The sequence below is a fragment of the Pseudophryne corroboree genome, chromosome 3 (genome assembly GCF_028390025.1).
Source record: "Pseudophryne corroboree isolate aPseCor3 chromosome 3, aPseCor3.hap2, whole genome shotgun sequence".
NCBI lineage: Eukaryota > Metazoa > Chordata > Amphibia > Anura > Myobatrachidae > Pseudophryne > Pseudophryne corroboree.
Window position 1 is genome coordinate 314,114,453 of NC_086446.1, and position 14,104 is coordinate 314,128,556.

The following is a 14,104-nucleotide window of genomic DNA, read 5'->3' on the forward strand; positions in this document are numbered from 1 at the left end:
TCTGTTGCCAGCAGATCTCACTGAAAATAAAAAACCTAACAAATACTTTCTTTTCTAGGAAGCTCAGGAGAGCCCCTAGGGTGCATCCAGCTCTGGCCGGGCACAGATACTAACTGAGGTCTGGAGGAGGGGCATAGAGGGAGGAGCCAGTGCACACCAGATATAGTACCTAATCTTTCTTTTAAGAGTGCCCAGTCTCCTGCCGAGCCCGTCTATACCCCATGGTCCTTACGGAGTACCCAGCATCCACTAGGACGTCAGAGAAATGATGATTGCATGTTTTGCCACGTGTTGTCACTTTGTTGAAAAGGGCTCTCTAAGATCTATGTCCAAAGAACCAAGGAGGCATGCCATACCGACAACCTCCTTGTACTATATAACTTTCAGAAACCTGGTTGGCAGCCTCTAAACAGTACCTCCTTTTTTCTTATGGCTGTAATAAACCAGTTTGTATTGCAAAGGGCAGACTGGTGCCTGACAATCTGGGTCCCTGCTTGGCATGGCTCTGTTGAGACTTTATGGGGCGGCAAGACGTGCTTCTGCTGAAAAGCTATGCAAAACGACAACCTAGCCTACAGGGTACATTTATATTAAGTTCTATGAGTTTTACACCCTTATGTTCAATTTTGGCTAAAGGGTGTTACACACTGTACAAAAGTACTCCCTCCTTTGACAGAGTGTTAAGAGTCTCCCAAAGTAAAGGTGTGTACACACGGTGAGATAAATCTGTAAGATTTTGACTATATAGTCAAAATCTTATGAAAAGTTAGTGCTTATCTCAAGGCGTTAGGCAGCTTACGATACAGATTTGATCCCGATGCGCACTCCCGTGGAGTCGGTATCGCAAGACTAGATAGACTGTGCAGGCAAGTCAATCTTGATTATCCAGTGTACTATCTAGTACAAAGTAAAGTTAAAATTGGCACTTAGTCAAAATCGTACACAGACAAAATCTCAAGCACAGATATTGGAAATCTGTGCTATCTGGGCTCTGGGGCAGTTCAAGGGAAATCGCATAGTCAAAATCGGACATAGCAAGGATCTCACCGTGTGTACACACCTTTAGAAACATAAAAAAATTAAAAAAATAAATAAAGAAGAAATCATTTAACAGTGAATACAAAAACCCTGATTCCATGAGGGATACTGGGCGCCCTCCCACTCGCTTCATTAAAGCTTGTGTGGTGTTTTTGTACTGTTTGGTTTTCTGATATCAGAGTTTCCTAAAGTGCGCGCCGCTGCAGGAGTGCAGCAGGTGGATGTTCCGACTTCAAGTCAGCACAGCCACCCCAATGCTTGTTTATGTGTATTTTGTTTTGTCCTGTCTTGAGTGTTTGTATACAGGTTGAGTCTCTCTTATCCAAAATGCTTGGGACCAGAGGAATTTTGGATATCGGATTTTTCTGTATTTTGGAATAATTGCATACCATAACGAGATATTATGGTGATGGGACCTAAATATAAGCACAGAATGCATTCATGTTACATATACACCTTATACACACAGCCTGAAGGTCATTTTAGCCAATATTTTTTATAACTTTGTGCATTAAACAAAGTGTGTGTACATTCACACAATTCATTTATGTTTCATATACACCTTATACACACAGTCTGAAGTTCATTTAATACAATATTTTTAATAACTTTGAGTATTAAACAAAGTTTGTGTACACTGAGCCATCAAAAAACAAAGGTTTCACTATCTCACTCTCACTCAAAAAAGTCCGTATTTCGGAATATTCCGTATTTCGGAATATTTAGATATGGGATACTCAACCTGTACCAGTATTTGTTACCCTTGGAAGGGATTTAGATACCCCTGTTGCCTCAGTCAGATTGTAAGATTGCAAACATTAGTTTTATACAAATTAATAAATTTTTTATCTGACTATGGTACCTTCCATCAGACTCAATGCTAAATATAACCACCAACAGCGTTTGCACTGATGTGCTATTACACATCTTTTGACCCCATATGGATGCAAGGGGAAGGGGGGGGAGGGGACACGTGTCTCTCAGTATACACATGGCTACTCAGATAGCGGTCACAGGCGCCGGTTCTGAATTGGAAGTATTAGAACGTATATGCAAGTATCCATCCATCTACCGTACAGGCAGTTTTCTGTACACAACCATCATCATTATGTAGCCTGGCACATTCATGTGGTTGCGGCACCCCATCCCTCCCTGGTAGATACAGGCCAGTCAGCTATTGGCTCATCCGCCCCCGACTCTCCTGTCGCATTCTCGCCTGTCTCTCAGCCTCACCCACTCTCCTTGTATGCATCAATGACTAAACAAATTCTGAATATCCCATATAAAAGCACTAACACACACATATTTTGTGTGTGTGTGTAATATATATATATATATATATATATATATATATACATACACATACATACACACACACACACACACACACACACACACACACACACAGGTTGAGTATCCCATGTCTGAATATTCCGAAATACGGAATTTTATATATTTATTTTTTATTATAAAAAGTTTTTCCACAGTACAAAAGAACAAATCATGGAAAAATCTTGCAAAATACATTTTTATCCTAGAAACTTACCCTTAATAAATCATCTATCCTTCCCTCCTTTTTTTCTAAGTCAGAGTTTTTGCTGTTTTCTAGCGCAGATATTTTATCCATTGTGAGGTCTGACTGGAAAAGAAAGAAAAGCATAAAGAATATCTAGTTAGTCTTAATTTAGACTATAGTTTTTCGAACTCACTAATTTGTTAACATGTTCCCAGGTACATTTAGGTTTCCACCAATCCTATTTTAAAGCTATTTAAATGCATGAGTACCTAAAATAAATATTCTAAGTTACGATGCTAGTACAAAAGTATCACTCCTAATACAAATATCTCTTACCTGCGTTTGTCTGTGCTGGACGGGAATCTGTTTGATAGGGATGCAGGAATGCTCTAGGCTCACTGGTGTGGAGGAAGGAGGGCTATTTTGTTGACTCTGGAAAATAAGATATGTATTTTTAAAAGGGAGGCAGCACAGCAAAACACAAACAGCCAAAATGAAAACACTAATTCAAGACTAACAGTCAACAGGTAAGAGAATGGGAGATAGAGAATAATATGGGGCAACACCTGTGTTCCAGATGGTGAAATAATATTGAAATGTAGTAGAAAGTACAGCATACAACAATATGTGAAAAACAAGACTAAAAACCTGACCAGTGCGCAAGAAGCAGCCTGTCTGAATCAATTGATGTGAAGCGTCACCAACACTCCAATAACATATGCAGAAAAACAAAACCATCAACGTCGATTGAAGTGAAACAACTCAATGTTAGTGTCCGTCTTCCAAATGGATCCTCAAACGAAAAATGGAACACAACACCTCATAGGGCAATATATTCAATTCCTCATGATTTCTTATTATGTATGCAGAGGAATTGAATATATTGCCCAACATATTGCCCTATGAGGTGTTGTGTTCCATTTTTTGTTTGAGGATCCATTTGGAAGTCGGACACTAACATTGAGTTGTTTCACTTCAATCAGACGATCCTGTGAATTCTAATTAAGCGCCAAGGGAAACGACGTTGATGGTTTTGTTTTTCAGCATACAACAATAGTTCCTGTGATGGGATGCTGAATTTAACATTTTGACTTTATTTACTTACAGCAGGCAGACATTACTGGTCAGCAGCAATGTCTATATCTAGCTACAAAAACAGCAATCACATTAAAACCACTTGCCTAACATTGTGTAGGTCCCCCTCATACCCCTAGCATAGCTATGACCAGTCGAGGCATGGACTCCAACAGACCTCTGACAGTGTCCTATGGTATCTGGCACCAAGATGTTACCAGCAGATCCTTTAAGTACTGCAAGCTGCGAGGTAGGGCCTCCATGGCTCTGACTTGTTTTTCCAGCACATCCCACAGATGCTCAATCAGATTGAGAGATGGGGAATCTGGAGTCCAAGTCAACACCTTGAACTCTTTGTCATGTCCCTCAAACCATTCCTGAACATAGTTTGCATTGTAGCAGGATGCATTATCCTGCTGAAAGTGGCCACTGCCGTCAGGAAGGTGTGTACCTGGTCTACAAAAATGTTTAAGCATATGGTATGTGTCAAAGTAACATCCATATGAATGCCAGGACCCAAGGTTTCCCAGGAGAACACTGCTGAGAGCATCACACTGCACCCCCATATGCAGAAAGAACCCCTGAACCCTGACCATGCCTCTCTAAATCGTGCCCAATCTCCTTTGCTTACAAAGTTTCTTGGGTGTGTTTATAATACTCTGCCTTCATCTCCTTTCTTGACCCACTTTATTCTCTCCACTCCACAGAAACAGCCCACACCAAAATCAAACACAATCGTATCTCTGATTAATCTAAGCATCACTTCTCTGTTCTTATGGCTCTCTGCTGCCATTTAAACTGCTGAAAACACTCTTTGTTGCAGACCTTTAATACCCGGATTTACCTCCTACCTCAAACACTCCTTTTCTTTATCTACTCTTAACTCCATTTCACACCCTCTACCTTTACCAATTGGAGGTGTTCAAAGATCTGTTCTTAGGACCCTAATTCAGTAAGGATTGCAAATTCAGATTTTTAGCAGAATCTGCAATCCTTTATCTCGCATGCTGGGGGACGCCCATCACAGGGCAAGAATGCCCAGCATGCTAATCGCCCCCCTGCGACCATGCACTAATTGCGATCGCGCCACAATTCGTGCGTGGTTCCTTTCATACAGACATCTTTAGCCCGGTATATTGCATTGCACTGACCCGGCAACCTGTTCACACCACACAACGAACAGAGTTGAAGCCGTATTCAACCCTGGTCGCTACCGGGGATATTTCCCCAGGGCACTTTCAGACCGCACAGCAGCTCGGGTTAATGCGAGCTCATGTGCAATAACCCGGCTTACAAGCTGGCGGTCTAGTATCACCTTGGTTTCACCAGCACGGTCTCTCGAGCGTATGCTTCTGAGCACTGGCCTACTTCAAATGGCTGCATCTCATCAATGATGCATACTGCCATGTCAGCAGGTGGATCTGCATAGCCATGTTCTGGTTATACTATGTAAATTACACATAAGTAAATTCGTGCATCCTCACACATTTTCTATACACATGTGCAGGTGACATGGTTACAAATTTTGTTTATACTTGGTACTATAAAGATCTCTTGAAATTCCACTAAACACATCTGGAGCAACAAATAATTTACCGGTAAAGGTAATGGGTTTGATAAGGAATGTTGCGGTGAGGATCTGGCAACTGGTGGAACGCTTCTACCAGGACTTGTCCCCGGGCCACTTCCCCCAGCAAACTGCATTAAAATAAAAAGATAAGATTCCTTGGAATGAATGGTGATCAAACTATTCAGTAGACCCCCTCGTGAGTATTCTTGAAAATAGCCTACGCGTATCAACAGCACAGGTAAGAGAGACAAATCACAAGTTACATACTGGTCCACAGTATAAAGAATAAAAAAAAATAAGAATTTACTCACCGGTAATTCTATTTCTCGTAGTCCGTAGTGGATGCTGGGAACTCCGTAAGGACCATGGGGAATAGCGGGCTCCGAAGGAGGCTGGGCACTCTAGAAAGATTTAGGACTACCTGGTGTGCACTGGCTCCTCCCACTATGACCCTCCTCCAAGCCTCAGTTAGGACACCGTGCCCGGACGAGCAGACATAATAAGGAAGGATTTAGAATCCCGGGTAAGACTCTTACCAGCCACACCAATCACACCGTACAACTCGTGATACTATATCCAGTTTGACAGTATGAAAACAACTGAGCCTCTCAACAGATGGCTCAACAATAACCCTTTAGTTAACAATAACTATTTACAAGTATTGCAGACAATCCGCACTTGGGATGGGCGCCCAGCATCCACTACGGACTACGAGAAATAGAATTACCGGTGAGTAAATTCTTATTTTCTCTAACGTCCTAGTGGATGCTGGGAACTCCGTAAGGACCATGGGGATTATACCAAAGCTCCCAAACGGGCGGGAGAGTGCGGATGACTCTGTAGCACCGAATGAGAGAACTCCAGGTCCTCCTCAGCCAGGGTATCAAATTTGTAGAATTTTGCAAATGTGTTTGCCCCTGACCAAGTAGCTGCTCGGCAAGTTGTAAAGCCGAGACCCCTCGGGCAGCCGCCCAAGATGAGCCCACCTTCCTTGTGGAATGGGCATTTACAGATTTTGGCTGTGGCATGCCTGCCACAGAATGTGCAAGCTGAATTGTACTACAAATCCAGCGAGCAATAGACTGCTTAGAAGCAGGAGCACCCAGCTTGTTGGGTGCATACAGGATAAACAGCGAGTCAGATTTTCTGACTCCAGCTGTCATGGAAACATATTTTCAGGGCCCTGACAACGTCTAGCAACTTGGAGTCCTCCAAATCCTTAGTAGCCGCAGGCACCACAATAGGCTGGTTCAGGTGAAACGCTAACACCACCTTAGGGAGAAACTGGGGACGAGTCCTCAATTCTGCCCTATCCATATGGAAAATCAGATAAGGCCTTTTACATGATAAAGCCGCCAATTCTGACACTCGCCTGGCTGAAGCCAGGGCCAATAACATAACCACTTTCCACGTGAGATATTTCAGATCCACGGTTTTTAGTGGCTCAAACCAATGTGATTTTAAGAAACTCAACATCACGTTGAGATCCCAAGGTGCCACAGGAGGCACAAATGGGGGCTGAATATGCAGCACTCCTTTCACAAATGTCGGAACTTCAGGTACCGAAGCTAGTTCTTTTTGAAAGAAAATCGACAGAGCCGAGATCTGTACTTTAATGGAGCCTAGTTTTAGGCCCATATTCACTCCTGCTTGCAGGAAATGCAGAAATCGACCTAGTTGAAATTCCTCTGTTGGGGCCTTTTTGGCCTCGCACCATGCAACATATTTCCGCCATATGCGGTGATAATGCTTTGCCGTAACATCTTTCCTGGCCTTAATAAGCGTAGGAATGACTTCTTCCGGAATACCCTTTTCCTTTAGGATCCGGTGTTCAACCGCCATGCCGTCAAACGCAGCCGCGGTAAGTCTTGGAACAGACAGGGCCCCTGTTGTAGCAGGTCCTGTCTGAGCGGTAGAGGCCACGGGTCCTCTGAGAGCATCTCTTGAAGTTACGGGTACCACGCTCGTCTTGGCCAATCCGGAACCACGAGAATGGTGTTTACTCCTCGCTTTCTTATTATTCTCAATACCTTTGGTATGAGAGGCAGAGGAGGGAACACATAAACCGACTGGTACACCCACGGTGTCACTAGAGCGTCCACAGCTATCGCCTGAGGGTCCCTTGACCTGGCGCAATATCTTTTTAACTTTTTGTTGAGGCGGGACGCCATCATGTCCACCTGTGGTTTTTCCCAACGGTTTACCAGCATCTGGAAGACTTCTGGATGAAGTCCCCACTCTCCCGGGTGGAGGTCGTGTCTGCTGAGGAAGTCTGCTTCCAAGTTGTCCACTCCCGGAATGAACACTGCTGACAGTGCTAGTACATGATTTTCCGCCCATCGGAGAATTCTTGTGGCTTCCGCCATCGCCATCCTGCTTCTTGTGCCGCCCTGTCGATTTACATGGGTGACTGCCGTGATGTTGTCTGACTGGATCAGCACCGGCTGGTGTAGGAGCAGGGATTTTGCTTGACTTAGGGCATTGTAGATGGCCCTTAGTGCCAGAATATTTATGTGAAGGGAAGTTTCCTGACTCGACCATAGTCCTTGGAAGTTTCTTCCCTGTGTGACTGCCCCCCAGCCTCGAAGGCTGGCATCCGTGGTCACCAGGACCCAGTCCTGTATGCCAAACCTGCGGCCCTCTAGAAGATGGGCACTCTGCAGCCACCACAGTAGCGACACCCTGGTTCTTGGAGACAGGGTTATCAAGCGATGCATCTGAAGATGCGATCCGGACCACTGGTCCAACAGGTCCCACTGAAAGATTCTGGCATGGAACCTGCCGAAGGGAATTGCTTCGTAAGAAGCCACCATCTTCCGCAGGACCCGCGTGCAGCGATGCACTGATACCTGTTTTGGTTTCAGGAGGTCTCTGACTAGAGATGACAACTCCCTGGCTTTCTCCTCCGGGAGAAACACTTTTTTCTGGACTGTATCCAGAATCATACCCAGGAACAGTAGCCGTGTTGTCGGAACCAGCTGTGACTTTGGGATATTCAGAATCCAGCCGTGCTGGTGCAGCACCTCCTGAGATAGTGCTACTCCCACCAACAACTGTTCCTTGGACCTCGCTTTTATTAGGAGATCGTCCAAGTACGGGATAATTAAAACTCCCTTTTTTCGAAGGAGTATCATCATTTCCGCCATAACCTTGGTAAATACCCTCGGTGCCGTGGACAGTCCAAACGGCAGCGTCTGGAATTGGTAATGGCAATCCTGTACCACAAATCTGAGGTACTCCTGGTGAGGATGGTAAATGGGGACATGCAAGTAAGCATCCTTGATGTCCAGGGATACCATGTAATCCCCCTCGTCCAGGCTCGCAATAACCGCCCTGAGCGATTCCATCTTGAACTTGAATTTTTTTATGTATGTGTTCAAGGATTTCAAATTTAAAATGGGTCTCACCGAACAGTCCGGTTTCGGTACCACAAATAGTGTGGAATAGTAACCCCGGCCTTGTTGAAGTAGGGGTACTTTGATTATCACCTGCTGAGAATACAGCTTGTGAATTGCCGCTAGCACCGCCTCCCTGTCTGAGGGAGCAATCGGCAAGGCAGATTTTAGGAACCGGTGGGGTGGAGACGCCTCGAATTCCAGTTTGTACCTCTGAGATACTATTTGAAGGATCCAGGGATCCACCTGTGAGCGAGCCCACTGATCGCTGAAATTCTTGAGGCGGCCCCCCCACCGTACCTGGCTCCGCCTGGGGAGCCCCACCGTCATGCGGCGGACTTGGAAGAAGAAGCGGGGGAGGACTTTTGCTCCTGGGAACCTGCTGTTTGTTGCAGCCTTTTTCCCCTACCTCTGCCTCTGGACAGAAAGGACCCGCCTTTTCCACGCCTGTTTTTCTGGGTCCGAAAGGACTAAACCTGATAAAACGGCGCCTTCTTAGGCTGTGAGGGGACATGGGGTAAAAATGCTGACTTCCCAGACGTTGCTGTGGAAACTAGGTCCGAGAGACCATCCCCAAATAATTCCTCACCCTTATATGGTAACACTTCCATGTGCTTTTTTGAATCTGCATCTCCTGTCCACTGGCGAGTCCATAAGCCTCTCCTAGCAGAAATGGACAATGCACTTACCTTAGATGCCAGTCGGCAGATTTCCCTTTGTGCATCTCTCATATATAAGACTGAGTCTTTTATATGGTCTATGGTTAACAGGATCGTGTCTCTGTCTAATGTGTCAATATTTTCTGACAGTTTATCTGACCACGCAGCGGCAGCACTGCACATCCAAGCTGACGCAATAGCTGGCCTAAGTATAATGCCTGTGTGTGTATACACAGACTTCAGGATCGCCTCCTGCTTTCTATCAGCAGGTTCCTTGAGGGCGGCCGTATCCGGAGACGGTAGTGCCACCTTTTTAGACAAACGTGTGAGCGCTTTATCCACTCTAGGGGGTGTTTCCCAACGTGACCTATCCTCTGGCGGGAAAGGGAACGCCATTAGTACCTTCTTAGGAATTACCAATTTTTTATCAGGGAAAGCCCACGCTTCTTCACACACTTCATTTAATTCATCTGATGGGGGAAAAACTACGGGTAGTTTTTTCTCTCCAAACAGAATACCCTTTTTAGTGGTACCTGTACTTATATCAGAAATGTGTAACACCTCTTTCATTGCCTCAATCATGCAGTGAATGGCCTTAGTAGGCATCAGGTTAGACTCATCGTCGTCGACACTGGTGTCAGTATCAGTGTCAACATCTGGGTCTGCTTGTGGTTTTAGAGCCCCTGACGACCCATGCGACGCCTGGGCAGGCACGAGCTGAGAAGTCGGCTGTCCCACATTAGGCATGTCGTCAATTTTCTTATATAAGGAGTCTATACGTGCACTCATTACTTTCCATAAGCCCATCCACTCAGGTGTCTGCCCCGCAGGGGGTGACATCCCTTCTAAAGGCATCTGCTCCGCCTCCACATCATTATCCTCATCAAACATGTCGACACAGCCGTACCGACACACCGCACACACACAAGGAATGCTCCGAATGAGGACAGGACCCACAAAAGCCCTTTGGGGGGACAGAGTGAGAGTATGCCAGCACACACCAGAGCGCTATATAATGCAGGGACTAACTGAGTTGTGTCCCCTATAGCTGCTTTTTATATTATATATAAATATTGCGCCTAAATTTAGTGCCCCCCCCTCTCTGTTTTTACCCTGTTCTGTAGTGTAGACTGCAGGGGAGAGCCAGGGAGCTTCCTTCCAGCGGATCTGTGAAGGAGAAATGGCGCCAGTGTGTCTGAGGGAGATAGCTCCGCCCCTTTTCCGCGGCCTATTCTCCCGCTTTTTCCAGGATTCTGGCAGGGGTATTTACCACATATATAGCCTCTGGGGCTATATATTGTGGTATTTTTGCCAGCCAAGGTGTTTTTATTGCTGCTCAGGGCGCCCCCCCCCCCCCCCCCAGCACCCTCAGTGACCGGAGTGTGAAGTGTGCATGAGGAGCAATGGCGCACAGCTGCAGTGCTGTGCGCTACCTTGGTGAAGACTGATGTCTTCTGCCGCCGTTTTTCCGGACCTCTTCTTGCTTCTGGCTCTGTAAGGGGGACGGCGGCGCGGCTCCGGGACCGAACACCAAGGACTGGGCCTGCGGTCGATCCCTCTGGAGCTAATGGTGTCCAGTAGCCTAAGTAGCCCAATCCGGCTGCAAGCAGGCGAGTTCGCTTCTTCTCCCCTTAGTCCCTCGCTGCAGTGAGCCTGTTGCCAGCAGGTCTCACTGAAAATAAAAAACCTAACTATACTTTCTTTCTAAGGGCTCAGGAGAGCCCCTAGTGTGCATCCAACCTCGGCCGGGCACGAAATCTAACTGAGGCTTGGAGGAGGGTCATAGTGGGAGGAGCCAGTGCACACCAGGTAGTCATAAATCTTTCTTGAGTGCCCAGCCTCCTTCGGAGCCCGCTATTCCCCATGGTCCTTACGGAGTTCCCAGCATCCACTAGGACGTTAGAGAAATAAGCTGTAACCTTTAGTAGGACATGCTTGCTTTAGATTCCTTAATGTTACTAGAAATATGAATTTGGTTGGGTTACAGAACAATTGCAAAATGTCCAATTTATACTGCAACACTTAACACTGATGTAGATTTATTCTGTTAAAAATATTAGTGGACACACCAGAGCTTGCACATTCTTTAAAAAAAACGATGTTCAATGGTACTTACCTCAAAATAATCACTAATTTTATGTCCTCTAGGAGTGTTCTTCCCTAGAATAAAAAAGTAAAATAAAGTTGAAAGTCATACTGAGTAATATATTTTCAGTGCTAGGGGATGTAAAGCAATAGGCTCTGTATAATCTATAAATAGCCATTTTCATGCATATACAGGGACAAGAATAAAAATGTGATAGCAGGTCAATGTCTGTTGATAAAAAAATAAATAAATTAGGTTATATAATAGTTTAATTGTAAAGACATGTAGGCACCATCAAAAAGGTTTGCAGGGCTGCATCCAGGCCTCTAATTGGACTGTCATGATTTAGATCAGTGCAAGAACATGAAAGAAAATATTTCCATTACATCACACTAATTGGGACATGACAAGATATTCAAACAAGTTAAGTGAGAAATTCTTAAAAACGGAGTTTGGGGGTCATTTTTAACAAAAGTAGTGTCTATCAAGGAAAAACAAACATTCTGCTGTAAAAAGATTGCTTAATTATGGTACAAGATATATTGGAAGCCTTCTGACCATCATCTGCAAAAAACGAAGACCTCTTTCTGTGGCAGAATGATCCCAACATGTCAAGGACTGCCAATATAACACAGTGGTCAATTCAAATAGGGGCAAGTTCAATAAGTTCTGTTGAAAACGCAGGCAATGGCAACCCATTCTCCCTTTGGACTGGTTTATCTTTTTGCGCAGGTCAGGTTGCAAACACATATACAAGATTTGTGAGCTACTTAAAGTTGGGTATACACTGGTCATGTATTCAGACATCGGCTTTACATGTCATCAATATCTGAAATGCCCAGATATAAATGGGTTCACTTTTCCATGTCACCAGCAATTGGGAAGACATTCAGCAATGTAGAAGAAACTGGACATTCAAAATTACTATACTAATTACTTATATTTCACCAACGTCCCCTAATGTTCATTACGCAGTGACTAACAAGAGAGCACTGCATAATTGTTGTAAGGGCCCCATTTAGAGCTGTATTGAATTAGCTGCAGTAATTGACCGCGGGCTAAATGGTCTGCTGGGGCTATTCAATTACAGACCGCAGGCTTCACTTAATGCGGATTTCTGCTCGGTGCACTTCAGGTCTTATTAAATCAATTAAAAAAAAAAAGGTAGCTCGAGAAGCCTGCTTACAGTTCCTACATTTACCAAAATGCTCTGCCTTCTTTTACTAGGCTATACATTTTTGGAATATCCTACATAAAAAAAATAAAATCTGCTGTTTTAGATTTTTCAAAAAGCTTTGGTGATTCAGTTCGATAAATGCTTGCAACAGTAATCTTTGCTGCATTTTGTCTGCAAAAATGTATATACTGAAGCCAGGACACACCTGAATGAAAAAAAAAAAAGTTTCCTATAATAATTGTCAAAGAAGGCTTCTGATGCCATCAATAAAATTATTACCATGCAACATAATTTTTTTTTTTAGTGTGTGTATTGTTTTTTCACAAAGCATGCCACAGCCATTCATATACACTTTGCAGATGTGTGTGGCTTACACTGTATTATAAAAGATACAGCCTATTTTGCAACACATATAATTAACACAAGTATTACCTTGACTTGTTTCGTATGGTTCTGCTTTCCTCTTGCGGTTCCTCTGATCATTCTGTTTTTTTTCTGGAGTCTGCTAAAAAGAGACCTTTTAGAATGACACAGAAATATGCACCTCTGTCCTACCGTATGAGGGGAAATCTTGCACTCATGTCCAGGGAACACTTTAAAAATGCTAATGTACAAGATGGCAAAAATAAAAAAACTCAATGAAAGCATATACACAACACTGAGAGTCAAAGATTACACTGGGGAACAAAAAAAATATTTTGTTGTTGCCAAGGATTTAAGATCGGTTTGCAAGTACTCGCGGGTCCTATTTTCGCATTAGATCTTCGCTATAGCTGAATTGGTTCCAGTTTTCAAACTAATGAAAATTATAAAAATGTAATCATTTGAAGTACATTACTAGTCTAGGCCACTTTACTTAAAAAAGCAAAAGTAAGTTGATTCTGTTAACAACAGCTTTCTTTCAACAATAACTAGAATTTGTTTTATTTGTGATAACGTAGCTGGAAGTCACGTTTGAGACGCATAACACATTCATATCTCCTCACTAATGCTGGGAGGAGGCGTGGAAGTGCATTGCTGAACCTGCTGGGACAACCTTAGACCACAGCACACGTCCTCCTAGCATACAGAGAGGAGCAACAGAGAGGACCGAGTGACGCAGTTAAGCACACCTCCTGTTCCTTTGTTCGGCCCTCTCTCTGTCTCATCACAACCTATTTTCCCCTGGTTGGGCTTGTTTTGTTCAGTACGTCCTTGGCTTTTGTTGGGAGTTAGCACTGAATGTGTGAAACAAAACATTTTCATCGTAAAAATGAGTTCTTCTCAGAGATGGTGTACTAACAACCCTAATGTTTTCTGGTTATATTTGTGGCAAATATAGTGTTGCAAAAGGAAGAAAAGATATAACTGAATTCGTAAAACAAGTATCAGGCTTATTTTGGAAGTCACATAAGTCAGCAAGACAAGATATGGGTGCCTCACAAAGTTTGTAAAATCTGCGTGTAATCACTCCACAATTGGACTAAAGATGATCGAAAAGGACTTCATTTTGGCATACCTATGATGAGGTGTGAGCCAAAAGATCACTTGAGTTACTGCTATTTTTGTGCTGTAAATGCGAAGGGTATGAATCGATTTAAGTACCCAAG

The 14,104-nt window shown here is 44.0% G+C and overlaps 1 protein-coding gene across 4 annotated transcripts in view; it reads right to left on the reverse strand.

Annotated features, from left to right (window-relative positions):
- Window positions 1-14,104, reverse strand: part of TLK2 (tousled like kinase 2) — a 449,799-nt gene that overhangs the window by 250,861 nt on the left and 184,834 nt on the right. For 2 of the 4 annotated variants that reach the window (XM_063959447.1, XM_063959449.1), the window contains 5 exons: window positions 12,948-13,020; window positions 11,369-11,412; window positions 5,225-5,326; window positions 2,891-2,986; window positions 2,585-2,677 (listed from right to left, as the gene is read on the reverse strand). In XM_063959447.1, the coding sequence (XP_063815517.1) occupies window positions 2,585-2,677; window positions 2,891-2,986; window positions 5,225-5,326; window positions 11,369-11,412; window positions 12,948-13,020 (408 nt within the window). The remainder of the gene's footprint in view (window positions 1-2,584; window positions 2,678-2,890; window positions 2,987-5,224; window positions 5,327-11,368; window positions 11,413-12,947; window positions 13,021-14,104) is intronic. The other 2 variants (XM_063959448.1, XM_063959450.1) reach the window with 2 other exon arrangements.